The sequence below is a fragment of the Trachymyrmex septentrionalis genome, unplaced genomic scaffold (genome assembly GCF_001594115.1).
Source record: "Trachymyrmex septentrionalis isolate Tsep2-gDNA-1 unplaced genomic scaffold, Tsep1.0 scaffold62, whole genome shotgun sequence".
Classification (NCBI taxonomy): domain Eukaryota; kingdom Metazoa; phylum Arthropoda; class Insecta; order Hymenoptera; family Formicidae; genus Trachymyrmex; species Trachymyrmex septentrionalis.
In genome coordinates, this window is record NW_017305800.1 from 909,366 (window position 1) to 925,570 (window position 16,205).

The 16,205-nt window shown below is 33.9% G+C and overlaps 1 protein-coding gene across 9 annotated transcripts in view; it reads left to right on the forward strand.

The window, feature by feature from the left end:
* Window positions 1-15,819, forward strand: part of LOC108752890 (PDZ and LIM domain protein 3) — a 20,820-nt gene extending 5,001 nt beyond the window's left edge. For 4 of the 9 annotated variants that reach the window (XM_018494064.1, XM_018494061.1, XM_018494065.1 and 1 more), the window contains exons 3-9: window positions 426-597; window positions 9,263-9,418; window positions 9,556-9,606; window positions 10,710-10,798; window positions 13,150-13,288; window positions 13,713-13,745; window positions 15,160-15,819. In XM_018494064.1, the coding sequence (XP_018349566.1) occupies window positions 426-597; window positions 9,263-9,418; window positions 9,556-9,606; window positions 10,710-10,798; window positions 13,150-13,288; window positions 13,713-13,745; window positions 15,160-15,252 (733 nt within the window). In that variant the 3' untranslated portion in view covers window positions 15,253-15,819. Of the gene's footprint in view, window positions 1-425; window positions 598-9,262; window positions 9,419-9,555; window positions 9,607-10,709; window positions 10,799-11,495; window positions 11,761-13,149; window positions 13,289-13,712; window positions 13,746-14,822; window positions 14,903-15,159 lie in introns of those variants that run through there. The other 5 variants (XM_018494066.1, XM_018494069.1, XM_018494062.1 and 2 more) reach the window with 4 other exon arrangements.
* Window positions 15,820-16,205: the final 386 nt, after the last annotated feature.

The following is a 16,205-nucleotide window of genomic DNA, read 5'->3' on the forward strand; positions in this document are numbered from 1 at the left end:
ATAGACAAAAATAATAATTGTATTTTAGCTCTTATTTGCCTGAATTTATATTATATAATATTAATTTGTTTATTGAAAGCTCTTTTTATTATTATTGTTTATTAAACATATTTTGAACATAACTGTGTTACTTGGGCTCTCTTGAACATGTAAAGCTGATTTTTCCCGAGTTACAGTAAAGAATCATTTTTATACGATTAATTCTGTACAATTAATACATTTTTACTTTAATGTTCATCCAGCACGATCGGAGTCTCTAAGTTCTTTTTCTTTGTAAAATCATAGTTAATCGGCCTATTTTTAATGTATAAAAGGTGATGATCGTCGAGGACCCGCCACGAAGCTGCTTGTGTTCTGCCGCTGCTGCGACACAAATCCGCGATCTGCTATATCATATTAATGTTTCTTCCATTTCTTTCACGCAGATACAAACAGCCGAAGGAGTATCCGCAAGAATTACCAAAGAGCCCAATTCGGCCGCCTTCGGTCGAGGAGTACAGGTCAACGCCAACTCCGGAATATACCCTTCGCAGTACGATCATTATGCCGCACGAACACCTCGACGAGATTCGCGAGGAAAGAGTTCATTTGTCGCAGGTATTAAATTATTTTTTACTATTTTTATCAACAAAAAGACTTATATATAAAAAGATTAAATTAAAAATTTAAATATAAAGAGACTAAATAATTGAAAATAATTAAATATATAAATAAATTATATATTAGAAATAAAAGAAATAAGTTACGTCGAAATTCTCAATCTGATCTTACAAAGAATTGGTTTGTAGAAATAAATGTTTGTAGAAAGAATTTCCTTTGTTAGAAATAAATTAAATTTATTAAATCGATAAAAGGATTTTGCGTTTTTGAGTAAAATCTTGATTGTATAATTTAAAGCCAGCCGCTTAACTACTGTTGGATTTGTTTAGATCCAACGATAAAATCGGTATAATGGTTCTTCTTAAGAATTCTAAGGAATCTGGGACGAAAGTGCGTTTAGTCTTTGAAAATCGAACTTTCAAGCATGTGTTGGCAATACAAATTCGCTGGAGAGTTCATTGATCCGCGCGAAGGAATAGTCGGCTTTGTTTTAGTGTATAAATCAAGATCCGACATCGTATTTACTTCTTTCCCAGATTAAAATAGCCTACATTAGTAAAACAGCATGATCATATCGTTGAAAAATATCTCTCTTCCAATCTTAATGTTATCTTAATGCGTTAATTTTAATATAATCTAAACACGCAGAGAAATTATGCATATATAAATAATAAGACGTACTAAGATGTATTTTAAAACGTAATAATATTTAGAAAAAAAAAGTTTTATTATATCGAAATTTATTATTTAATTATAATTGAAGAAAGAAAGAAATGCGCGTTGTTAAGTAGAATTAATCGATATCAGCAGACGCTATAATTCGGCAAAACGTAATTGACAGCTTCGAAATTATGCAAGCGCGCGAAAGCTAAAAATAGATATGAAATACAGATCTGAAACCGTCTTATCGTAACTCCTTGCTTATCACATAAATGTCTCTTTTATTTATTTTCCAAGAGTTCTCTGGGATTTTCTCTGTAACGAACTATTGAAAAATTGCGAAAATTGTATAAATCAACAGGATTGCTCTTACATCTGAAAATGTCTTTCTTCATCTTTTCTTGAATAATTATTTGAAACGAAGAGAGGATTCATTGAAGGGAAGGAACGAAAGAATCGTAATCCGAAGTAAACGTTCGATCTGCTCGTAATACGAAGTCCCGTTTGAGAAAGATTTGGGAAAACAGATTGAAGTACACATCGTAAAATAAGTATATAGACACGGCTGTGTCAAAGGCACGCGAATTACTGTAATAAGAGTTCAAACTCTGGTTTCTCGAGTCAGTATGATCGTGGCGTCTGGCAAGCTTGAGCCCGTTCCGAAATACTCTTCTGTACTTTGAAATCCAATAACTCATTGCCGGATCACGCTTCGGATGTAGTGTGACAGGACATTTGTTGCGTTTAATCCGTCTCCCACTCATTTCGAAACGGCATGTTTCAGGTGACGAAATTTTGGCCCGTCGCGGTAATCAATAACATAATCGGTGACGAAATTGAGTACATATGACGGACTTTATAAAAATTTTGCAAAAGAGATCTCGTAAACGGCAGTTTCAATTAAAATTGATTCAATTAATCGCGTAAATGTGTGATCAATTCGACTAACTCGTAGAGGCAGGGAAAAAATCGCGGACTGCGAGGTTTTGGAAAAATGTTGAAATTTTGCGATTTTAACGACAACGGGGAAATGATTTGCGATATCGCGATTTCGCATCCAGATGTCTCCCGTCGTTTAACGAAACGTTTTAACAGGTTTTGCGAGATACCGACGAGAAAGAGAGAGAGATAGAGATAGAAAGAGAGAAAGAGAGAAGCGCGTCATCGCATTTATTACGGCGACATCGCGTATATCGCGGTACTAGGGTGCACCGTTCATCGCTGCGAAGCGACGGAGGTACCTTTATTCGTGGGAAGTCCGAAGTGTGAATATATTTTTGTTGGCCCGCCACGATGCCGGAAAGTCCACCAGTAGAGCCGGTTGCCACACGCTATAAATATCGCTTTTGCATCGAAAACCACCTCTGCCTGTCCCGATCTGATACGTCCCGCAGATACAGGACTTTCGCTTTCTACATTCTCCGTACGGTCGAATTTATTTATTTTTTTTTTTGCGACCACAAATAATAGAGCGTATAAAGAAGCAAATCCTTCCTTGATATATTAAAAAATATTCAAATTGAAAACAATGTACTCGAAATTTTTTTTTAATTATACGCTAATGATATTAGACATTTATGATTTTTTTTTTTGAAAAAAATGCGATATTTAAAATCTTTTGTATACGACGTTGTTTAATAAATAAATAGGATAAATGAAAGATTTATCGAGATCTCATTTTGGCGATCGAAATTTACACACTCTCGAGTAACTCTCTCATTAATCTCATCGCGGAATTTTGTTGCCAAAAAAAAAAAAGATTGCCTCCTTCGATTATTCTGTGGTAATAATTATATAGCTTGTAAGAAATTTTAGAAGCTAAGAACACGAGTGAAAATATTGATTATAAATAATTTTATTTAAAGACAAAGTCTAAGGAATTTTGAAGGTATTTTAAAAAATACATTTAAAAAGGTACATTCAAAAAGAAGGTGCACTCAGCTAAAAGATAGCAACAATATATAGGTTTATTCTTTTTGACTGAACTTTTACACCAGTTCATCTTCCTTCCTCTTCTTTCCTTTTAGAGAGAAAAGAATGAAAGATAAACTGGCGCAAAAATTTATTCTAATAAAAAAAAACAGGCCTATTTTTTCTTTTATGGATTTTAGAATTCCGACAGCCTTTCTCGTAAACGGTTGAACGTAAAATGGTTAGATCTATAAGTAAAAACAAGTTGCTTGGTTGCATTTTGAAACCCACTAAAAAAAAAAACAAAACCTTGCAGAAGGTTGTAACCTTTTAATTGATAAAAGTGTATACATTAAAAAAAAATCATCAAGAATGTGCAACAAGAAAATTAATGAAATTGTCTTAGCTATTGAAATTATCAATTGGAGTTAATTAAAGGATAATCAGCAAGAATGTACCTTTGACCTAAAAACTCGACATATCTTTATTTATTTATAAACGTATCTACTCCTATTTCTTAAAATTAGATGCTAATTCGATTACAGTCGCTACGTCTGAGATTACCGAAGAACATTCGACTTATGACGTTTTTTTTTTGGTGTCAAGAGCTTTTACGAAAGCGAACGAGTTTCAAGAGAGGTCTCCGGAGAGAGCGAGAGGAGTCGCGTGGAAAAGGCCAGAGTTAGTGCCGCCCGCGCTCGCGTCGAGCCAGTAGTGCTTAAGCGCGAATAATCCCGCGATAGTCGCGAACGAGGGACGACGTGAGAACGAGGACGATTGCGAGAGCCGCGAAAGGGTTGCCGCGCGCGAAAGTGGTGACATAAGGTCGGTGGTTGCGAGGGAAGCCCTCTCCGCGGGACGCCTCTCGGAGACGAGAAGATGCCCGCTTACACGACCGTCTATCGTTACAACATCGAGCATCATCCGAAAGAGGAGGAAGCGGCTGTTTACTGGGTACGGAAAGAGACGAGAAGTTTCATCGGTTTTGCTTAGGCTCATTAAAGGAGGAAGAATTACATCGGGCAGGGACAAAAACGCGAGATGATTCTCTTCTTTGCCCTTGAACGTGCACCTTCCTCGTGGCCAAGATGTGCTTGCGGATCTCGCGCGCGAGTGACGAGCTGCATTGTTGAAAAAGCATCACGGAGACGTTCGAAAAATACGTCAACGTAAAAGCTTCGTTCTTATTTTTTCAAAATTCTTTTTCAGAATTTTTTCTGGTCCAAACGAATATTTCTAGATTGGAGATAGCGCAAGTCACGTGCATTTTAGGGCAAAATCTGTATTCTTACGATGTCAGATTTGTTCTATCTTGATAGAGATATCTCTTGGAATTTTTCTCATTTAACGTCCAATTAATTATTTTAAGCCTTTTTTAATTGATTAAATAATTCACATTATAGGTGAAACTATATATGGGAAAATTATTTATTTAACATAATTATTTAATTAATTATACAAATAAGAAGAGTAAATATAAATTAAAAGTATATGTTCATATATAAGTAGATTTATTTATTACTTAAAAATTTTATTACGTTCTTTTAACATTAAGTGATTTTCTCTCACGATTTTCTCTTCTCATTTGAACGCAGCATTACACTTGTTAGAATATTCTCAGCTCGTTTTATAAAATTTGTTGTTTTTTTGTCTGGATGACATTTATGTATTCTTATCCACGATAAGATATGACAAAAAGCTCGAGCTTAAAAACGTCGCTGGACCACCCTAAAAATATCAAAATTCAATAGCAAGTTTTAGCTCCACCCATTGACACGTCGATATCGAATAACGATAATAAGCAATAAGATCGCCAGATGATCTAGATCTCGCGTTGTTCAACCTTGACATAGTACACAAACGTGTCCGCAGAACATTCGCAATGGAACTTGATTAATTTCGCCTATCCCGGCCCCGAGAAGGGTATGCCGATTTCGGAGTTAATCGGAGCAACCCAGATGAAAGGCAGACTTGCGCGGGCGTTAATAACATGCTATGCAATAAAACGCACGTAGGCATCGCCATTACGGATGCCGTTCATCGGTATCGCGTTCTATTTTCGTGAACGGGATCTGGGTTACTCACGAACACGCAGGAGAAGTCGTCATACAAAGACACACCCACGGTCCGCGTTTTTCAAACTCCCGTTCGAAAAATCGAGAGACTTTTCAAAAAGCAATGTTTTTAATGTGATGATTAATTAGCTTGTCAACGAGTTCCAGAATTAGTGATCATTTTTTTGAATTTTATTTCCTGAATAATATTTAAACAGAAATGTATGATTATTTTTGGATACATAAAGCGATAATTTATTCTGTACCATGATAGAAAAATTTATTTTTAATATTTATTATTTCTTTCTTGTTGGAATAGGACTGCAACAAAACGTTTAAACTTGATAAAAAAAACTGAGAAATATAAAAAAATAAGAATTAATGTGTCTTTATATATGAAATATGTTTAATTATTTTAACTATTTTAATCAATTTATTTATTCTTAGTTTGGCAATACGGTTTTCAAAATCAGAAAGCGATGTAATGAACTAATGGACGATTTTGACATTAATTATTTTTACGTCAGAAATGGAACAAATCGGAATTTACTGGTTATAAAGTTAAATCAAATATTATTTTAATTATAATTTTTTGCATCTTCCAGTATGTGTTAATGAAGTTGAAACATCTGTTCGTTAGTGTGCCTCTTGCCAACGTGCTCCAATCAGTTTCCAAAGAGTTCAAGTTTCATCTCGACGCCAAGCAATAAACACTTCGTGAAACAGCTGTTTTGCTCCGTCTGAATTTAGTTTGAAAGACCTTTTACAAAACGACGCACAAGCGTGTGCACGCTCACGCAAATTTTCTAAAAAAAGAAAAAGACCGTAGATTTACAAAACTATTATTTACAAAATTATTATATAAGATTAATTAAATTAATCAACCAAACTCGATTTTTAAATAATCGTTATATACTTCACCACTTTTAAGAGACAATCAGTGTCCCTCTCCTTCAAATATTAAACTTCATTACAAATAAAAACTTCAGCATTTCATTTTTCAAATTTAAAGGAATAAAATTAAGTAATAAATTTAATATTAAGTAATATAATTTCTCGCGTTTAATGATTTTGAATCGCTGATTAATGATTTTAGAGTCTTTAAAGTTTAAAAAGCATAGAAAAAATTTTGTGTAACATTATTGAATAGAATCGGTTTCATTCAAATTTATCTAATAAATACTTCCATCCATTTCAAGTATTGTACGTCGAGACATTTGTCATCAATGGCAAAATGGAAGTGGAATGCCCTTTGGGCTTTAGACAGTTTTGCACCCGACTTATTTCTCCCTTCTCAATCATCGTGCGACCTTGCCAACGTTCCCCGTCCAAGAATGAAACGGGCGGAACGCTTCTTGGTGAAAAAGTCACGGGCGGAAAGAAGCGTACAAGAGAGGTTCGAGGGGATAAGCGGTTTTTGTGGCTCAGGGTGCGCGTTATTTTTGCCGGCCGGAGGCCTTCATCTATTTCGAGAGAGTCACTCGTGGCTCACCCTCTAACATAATGGAACATTTCTGACCCATTTATAATGGAATCATCGTAATCGTGCGATTTCATATCGTGAAACTTGCGCGCGAACTTGCAACCACGACCGCGATTCTAAAATTGTGAAATGTTCCAACGTGCACATTGGCTGCGTTCAGCGGAAAAAGCACAGCTTTGTTTTCTCTGAAATTTTTTAATATCACTAGCCTTGCCGTTATAGTTCTTCACTAGACTTAAATGTATAAATTAATCATATTATAAATCTTACAACAGTTGTGCAAAGCTGCTTTTTCTGCTAAACGCAGCCAATACCTCTGAACAATGGATACATAATTCAATTCTACTGAAGAGCTCGAAGTTTATAAATTATACAGGAAACTTTGTATTTTTATATATATTAAAATATATTTATTATTTAATCTATTAAGCCGCAATATTTGTTAAACTTCTTTATTATTATCTTCAATTGTTCAAGTGACGATCAATTTTTAATTGGTCATATTGTAAAGATAATAATATTTTTTATAATTATACTTTTTATGTCTTATTATATTTTATATCTTCGATAAATAAGGCAGAACACAGTGTCATAAAATTATGAAGATATTATAAGACGTCATTATGACGTCACTTGATATTAAAAAAGATAAACTTATAAGTAATAAATAAAGTCATGATGATGTCTTTATGATATTATTATAGCCTTTTTTCATATTTTACTTGAAAAGCGATTGATCTAAAAAATTGTAAAAGTAAAAAACAAGAAAATTTTTATTATAAAGATACGTATTAACACGTCTGTGATATTTTTCCTTGTACTCTGAAGCTCATATAATAATTTCAAAACTGACGAAAACGTTGCTGATGAATTGTTCGTAAATCTCAAGCCGCTCTTCAAAAGCGATTAAACGTGATCTTTACTTGGAAAGTAAAATGAGAAATTGTTTTCCGAGAAAATATCATGAAAAGTTTTATTTACGACTCTCTCCAAAGGTCACGATAATAATGCCTGGCATTCCCAAATTTTCATTCTGGCTTACGACTGCTCAAGAATATCCGCGACAGAATATTACAGAGAATTTGTCTAAGATTTCACCTTGCGTTTGTTTTCACGGATGTTTGAGTAACTCGTACTGTAAACATAGAAAATCCGCGTGGCGAATCGACGATGTACGATGCACCTGCAAATTTGCATAATTTCGTAATATCGCGCAAAAACGACGGCACGTGACGGAACGACTCGTAACTTGGCAAGTCGAATTCATCCTCCACGAGAATGACCGTCTATTTGATGTAATTTTCTCATTGTGAGCCAGCTGCGCGAAATTTTTGCTTCTTTAGAGACAATCATCGTTAAATGATATCACTTCCGGTTCGTAACGTCATTAGCCAGAAATATTCGACCTATTAGAACATTATTTATACTATGAAAATATAGAAAATATATAGAATATAATGGAGTTATTTATTTGATTTATAAGAAGTGAAATATTGATTGTTTCTCTTCTTAAATGATTTAGAATAGAACAATTTGGAAATAAAAGAAGTAGGTACTCGCGAAATTCTTATCCGTCAATGTGATGTTATCTAGTCGTTAATTATTTTAAGATATCTTTTAAAGAAAAAAAGAAAAAAAATCTTTTAAAGAGGTATAAAACCGTAACTAGTAATTGATATATTTTTTATGATTCGATATTCTTTTTAACTTGCATTTCACCTCATTAATATTATGAAATGGTCATCACTGTCAAATTAAGCTGTGATATTATCATCATTATTTATTTTTGTCGTTGCTCGGAATTATGCGACGTAAGAAGCGTCAGGAATTAATGAGCCATCTTTCGATCACCATGGCCTCTATTGCGGTTTATTTTAGATCTCGTTAGTTAATTAATTGGCACCGCTTCGACAGGATATTATTTCATCTGCCCTATTAACTTGCATAGTTACCATTATTATCGTTAATGTCGGTTTATATGACAGCCAGATATTAATTCTATTATTTATTATACAATAAAATATTGCATATTAATAAATACATCAATAATTATGATATTATTATATCCATGGACGTACTTAGAAAGAGTTGGGAGGTTCAAAGAATTTTTTAAAAAATTCTTATTTATTTTTTCTTTTTTAATTATAAAAAAATACAACTTTTTTATTTTTGACTCTGAATGACCAAGTAATTTCTAAAACTTCTGAGATAAATGAGTACTTCATTTAAAACTATGCATTTCGTTTCTAATAACTGTATTTAATAACTATTTTGTCTCTATTTTCTTCAGGAAACAAAAAAAAAATTATATAGTTTACAAAGTATAATATTTATTATTATTCAAAAAACAGATATAAGAAGGAGATATTCGAAGCTTTAAAATATTTAAAAAAGAAATTTATTATTAATGCAAACAATGTTGTTCATGTGACAACAGAATTGATAACCCTTTTTCCCAAAAAAATTCTTGATACACTTATAAATAATTATATATATAAAATAGTAAAATATAATATACCGGTGCCGATGGAGTTAGAATTGCGAAATTTTTCAGCCCTACCGTACGACTCCTCTGGTCTTGCCAGGTGCCAAGGTCAAGAAGGATGCCCCTATCGGCGAATGTTACCTGCGACATCATCCGAATCCGATGATCAGGGCAGCACCCCATCATTACGAACCAGCTCATCCTGAAGTTGCTATGAAACAAAAGGTAAATCGACATTATAAAATCATCCGAATACATTCAATCCCTCCGACGTACTTGCAAATAAGTTCTTCTATTTTTTTGGAGATGCATTTGTCAAGTTAGGATTTAAATTGTATTTTATTTGCACGTCGTCTGAGCAGGTGGCAGAAACAGTACTTCAGCGTGTCGTGGGACCGAATGAAGTTCCAAAGGTTTGGATCACTTCCGTTGTTTACTTTCGTAAGCCGCTTCTGCTTCGAGAAACGCTTACGCTTTCTGGACGACCGATATATCTGCAAGAAACTTGAGTTTCGTTTGACGAGATATTCCCGCTATTATGATATTTTCCGCTAATAACTAATAATAATTATAATCGCCATGTTGACGCGATTATTACAGGATTAATACAGGATGTTCTCTGGATTCATTTGTAACTTGATAATCCGAAAAATAATACCAACGTATCGATTACACTGTAAATCGATACAGCTTGCATCAATTCCTATTTATGATTAAAGTTAATTGAATTGAATTATTTTAATAATTAAATCCAATTTAATTTGTGATATAAATTAACTTGATTACCAAAAAGTATAGGATGTGATATAAATTAACTCGATTACCAAAAATTCTTATTTTGATAACATTAATTTCCCGGTAAAAGTATTGCTGTAATTGCCACTAACGTGTTTCAAAATATGAAAATTTTGAAGGTACAAGATGTAACAAAACCGTGAATAGTAACGATTATAGTTACATTATGACATTATTTTGTAATGGAGGTGCTTTGTAGAATAATAAACATCGCGTGAGTCAAGCCCGTTTGTTAATACTGCGAATTTCTGACATAATGGAAACTTGGCATTAGTCAAATATTCGTTCTGTCCACAGTGCCAGCAGACTAGAGTTATGTATATTTTTTACAGCGCTATATTATCACAACGTAATACCGTAGTCGCAAGCGACACGACTCGAGGACAGATCGCAACAACAATACGCAACATCTTTAGTGAACATTCTCTAGTAAACATTCACATTAATAATGCGTTAATATATAGATTCTATTTTTTTATACTATACAAAAGTTTCAAAACATCCATATGCTGTGGTATAGCATTATTTTTCAAACGTTTTGTGTCTTTAAACAAAAGTTAAAATAAAAAAAAGAAAAACGAAAATAATCTCTTTTGCGCTTCTACTTACAAAACTGTCATTTTTGGTCGTGTTGTTTCAAACCACGAGAGCTATTTCTATGCGATATATACCGTAAATTCTATGTTACATCGATCGTAAACGTTAAATTGTGTCTTTCTAGATTGTCCACAAGCAATTCAACTCGCCGATCGGACTTTATTCGGATCAAAACATCGCAGACACTATCAAGTGCCAAGCATCCGCTGTACCGTAAGTAGTCATAATTTACTCACGCGAGTGTCCACTAAGTTCTCTCTTAACTATTCTTTAACCACTGAACATATTTAAGCATATACATATAACGAATCGCTAATGCTGTGATGCTTGCAGCAGTCACAGGTTAATACAATTAATACAAAATTGGCTTCATCGCTGAATGCCGCTCACACTCACGTAAATCGCCATCATATAATAAAAATCGTGTGCGAGAAAGTCTAATTGCCACGTGAATTGAAATTAACACGTTAATTCGCACGGTTGATAATCGCAGTGGAAGACAATAATGTAAAAGATAATTGGAGTGAATTCAAAGAAATTGACATAAATTTATTCTGGGAAAAAAAAAATAAATTTTTATTAATCTGTATTAATCCACTTATTTTGTATAGGCGTGTTTTTTAATCAAACGTTAATGATTTACGTCAAAATAATTTTCTGAGACTTGTTTTTAGAAAATAACGGAACGCGAATGAAAAAAATTATCCTTTTCGGAAGACGGCGTTTCCATGAAGGCTGTCATTCGGGAAAAGAAATTACCAATTGGAGAAATATAAATCGAGTTTACTCGGAGGATCACCGATCGTTAAACGAGAAGGAATATCGGCTCCTTCTCTCTTTTTTTCCTGTACGGCTCTCTCAGATCCTTCTGATGATTGATTACTTACGTAGCGGTTTGTTTGTTTTCCAGCATTTTCATAGACTTTTCCTTCCTGAAACAGAAACAGGAAATACAGGAGCAAGCGAGAATCTTGAAAGAGCAGGCGAAGACCGCCGCCTCGAAGAATGTGTGGCCGCAATTCAATAAACCAAATTAAAAATTGTCGAGAGACGTTCGAGACGTTTTCCGATGCTTCTCGTACGTCGGATCTACGACGGCAGAGTTTCCCGGTTTTCACGTGAATCATTGGGCACGTTCTCTTATTAAAACATGGAAAATTATGCATATTGTCTGTCGAAATTGTTAAATTAACAAAATTTTGCAATACAGTTTAATGAGAAAAAATTTTTTAATTTTCAACGAATACGAAAAATTGAGAAATATTGTAATTATCACAAGTCAACAGAAATATTTTGGATATTCATTCAATTGACAATTCGATTATTCGCAATGCTGTGATTAAAATCTTACAATTGAATTATTTACCTCAAAATGCAGAAAATCTTTCCGATTGCTATCAATATTTGAATTAAATCTGAGTAATTAATTTAAACGATTAGTTTAATTGTCGATAGTATTTAACACAGCGAATGTGGCCATTGAGTTTGCGAGTCCCTCGAAATGATTGTGCGATTATTATTTCGGGTTAGTTTGCCGTTCATATTACACACATAGTAGAAATCATAGACATGAATGATTTGACAAAATTGTAAATTTCGTAAGGTCTCCTTCGCGAGTCCGTGCAAAAAAAGCTTTTCCTTTAGCAGTAAATTCTTGCATGTAGCAAAGTAGTGAATAATCAATAATGTGAATATACACTTGTAGTAGTTGAGAATATGTGAGAATATTTACTAACTTCGTCGTTTCCTTAACGAGTGTTCGTATGCTTGTATCGTAGATACCGTGCACGAATAATTCGAGACGACTTTTGAAAATTGCGCCATTGCGGAAATCTATTTTTGCTGCTTCTATTTTTTTGAGATGACGAGTACCGCAGAGAATTTAATGGGAATAAAAATAATCTGAAAATTATATTTGCAAGAATATTAATTAATAATAAGGGTGTAAGTAAAAATATATTAAGAACATCTTTTATAAGACATTTTCCTCTCATTTTTTAAATTAATATATGATTTAATTTATTTATTCTCTTTTTTTTATCGATTAAGAAATTATCATCGTAGAATTAAAACAGAGTTTGTCACTTTAGTGAGAAATAAAATTACGAACACATTTTGTTTTAAATTAAAGACATTGGAAAGTGTTTTTGGAAAGTTGTTAGTGTTTTCTCAGATCTTATTTTCTTATAACAAGAGATTATTTTTGCATCTACTATTTTTCGAATATTTTTTTTCCAAAGATGAAAGGCGCAATTTTTGAAGTGTCCGACGAACGCGTTCTTCTTGATCGGGCATGCACGCAGGGTTTGCACGATGAGGAATGACCGCTCTTTCTCAATTGAACTCGGCTGAAGGACGCGTCTGAAAGTCGCTCTCGAACAGACTAAAGCAAACATAAGTAAATGTGCAAGCGCAAATTGGCAAATTGTAACCCCGGCCGCTGCTAACCGATCTGGATAGAAAATACAAAACAAAAAGAAAAGAAAAAGATAAAAGTCACACATGAGAGAGAACAAAAGAGAAATTAAAAAGTCGTCCCCTGTGTACACATGCGGTACGTGCAGCCTGAAGAAACCGGTCAAGTACGATCCCAGCAAGAGCGAGGCGTACAAGGCTCTGCAAGAGGAGGAATACGGGGATCAGGTACAGGAAGTCAGACAGCCGGCTCGCACCGGTGTCTTCACGCCGCAGAAATCGAGCAGGGTGCGTAAATTTTTTCTTCTCGGCAATTCCACGCACAATTTTTTCGTCTTGAATCGATAAATTCTCTTTTCATTGGTAAAAAAATGTTTCATATCTAATAATATTTTTAAGAATTTTGTTTATTTTAAATTTGTGAAGATTTGAAAACTACCTTCAGATTTCGTCTTTGAAAATTATATAATGAAAAATTTTAGAATTCACATACATATATGCAGAATTCTAGAAAAATGTAGACTTCCTCAGTATTTCTGAAAAATGTTCCAATTTATATAACATAAAAACTCAGAAATTTTGTAAAAAGTTATAAAATACGCAGAAATTCTGAAAAAAATCTGAAATTTATATAGAAGTTATGAAAAATTATATGAAGAATTTGAGGAAAAATTTAAGAGACTTGCGTTCAACGATACTATTTGTTGTACAGATGTACCAGGCTCCGCCGAAGAGTCCCGCATATGTAAGTATCCGCATTATTCTCGATCAGATTCACGATCGATTTTGCGGGACGCACAGTAGAAAATATTTTGCCGGGCTGAGATCACGCGGAAATGCATTTCTCACTCGCATGTCGCCGCATGGGTTCTGTGCAAGAATTTCAGAGCTGTCGCCGCAGCTGCGTAGACTACTATATTCTCGACGCGAATTTGAGAATCTTTACATCTCGCGCAAAATCGGTCGGCCGCGTTGCTCAGATCTGTAGAGAAGCGTCGAATTGTTAAAAAAAATTTTCAACGATTTTAATAAGGAAAATATTTTGAGAATATTTCTTTCGTCGTTAAAATAGCAGGCAATCATTTTTCACGTTATTCAATTACCGGGTCACTTGCTACTTCGCCATGTATTTATCGAAAAGATTTATCGATCACTGGCTCGGCACTACGTACTCTTATAAGTTACCCAACGCAGCCGGACGATAAAACGGCATCGAGTTATATAAGCGACTTGGCACGAGACGCTATTTCTTCTGTACTTCTTTCTTTTTCGTCTACTGAAACACCGTGCCAAGTCATCTCTCGGTAATAATCGCTCGCCGCGTCTCACCGAATATTGCGCGGAGGATTTGACACTTCCTCCTTTAAGGATGTATTATACGCATTTTTTAACAGAACAAAATTACATTTTTCTATATCGCGTTTGAGAACGATATAAAACGTTTAGAGACGATTTAAAGAAACTGGATAACAAAAATTATTTTAATAAGTAGACATATCTTTAAAAAATAAAGATAAAATGAGAAAATTTTCATTTAAACTAAAAAATTGCTAAATATTGACCTTATTCAACTGTATGTATATAACATTCATTTTTAAGTCTATACAGAAAGTATAAATACTATTTACAAATTTTCGATTTGTCATTTTTTGTAGAGATTATACATTTAATACATCCTTAAATTTTTCAAGACATTTCTCGTCGAATCGTTCTGATTGTTTAACGATATTACCTCGTGTTAATACATTTAACATACATTATCGTCACTAACGTCATAGTCAAAGACGCCACCGATCTAATCTTCGGCATCTGTTTCGTTAAGGGTGGATCATATAGACGTCCTTTTCCTCTCCCTTTCGTTAAGGATCTTATCAACGACTATTAAAATTTCCGCAGAAACTTGTACGTGCATTTTCTGATACTTTTACATTAAATGCTCGCCTGCTTCTGCGTAGAAAAATTAATTCATAGGATAAATGCGCTCTCACTGCAATACTATATTCGTTTTCTACATACTGCGCATTAATTCACTACGAATATATGCATGCCGCTTTGCGAGATAGAAAATACGCCTTACAAATTAAAACGTAGCTCATTTGTGGAGCACACCTTTATAATTTGGAGACATGGAGAGCGGTTGCGAATAATTCAATTTTCAGATAAACGTGCTCGATGATGACGGCGAGAAGATCCATCAGAGCAACAGCTTCAAGAGGATTATGTACAGTGTGCTGGGGCAGACCGAATTTTAAGCCGAACTGACGCTATAAATATATTACATCGTTTATTTATATTATAAATAAATCTATATATTTTATTTATTGTACTACGCAAAATAAAACGAGTGTCAAGCGTGTCCAGTTTAGGCAATTAAATTACATTATTGCACCAGCGAAGATCTAGAAGCGCGAACTTGACAGAATTCTAGATGTGTTCTTTTTCCATCCCAAGTTCTGAACTGCTGTACACTGATGCAATAAATTAAATTGAGACAGGTACAGTTTGTTTCACTCTAACTTATTGCACTAGTTCAGAATTCTTCGGAAAAGAACAGACCTTCTATTCATTGCTTACCCGATGAAATGCAGTGCCGTGTATCTCTTAAGCGTAATAATAGTTATTTTAATACGCGCCGTTAGTAGTACGTGGCTTGCAATATTGCATTCTACTTGAGATTAATACTTTTCGCTGGCCTGCATCAAAATAGCTTACTCCTTTCTTTCCACATATTTCGATGTATCTATTTTTTGACACTCTATTTACACACTATATTATACTTTTAACATCACGCACAATGAAAAATTAATTTTCACAAAATATGTCGAGTTTTTTAATACTCCTTTCCTCTCTAATATTTCAATTTATGGAATCAATTTTTCTTTTCGTGATTTGATACTTGTTATAAGATAGGTATCAATATATCGCATTTCTTAACGCTCTGAAAAAAATCTACGCAATACGAGCTACGTTTTCTTTCTATTATTTTTCAAGGAACTATTTCGAAGGGGGCAAGATTGATCACGACACGTGGACACGATGAGACAATTTAATTCAATCAGCAATAATACGCTACAATATCGGGTGTAATATCAATGGTGTTTGCTAAATAAAATTTTTAAATGTCAGACATTATTTGTTTGACAGAAAATTTGTTTTAAGCACATACGTGTTCCGTGTATTATTGTTACAATTACGCATATATGAC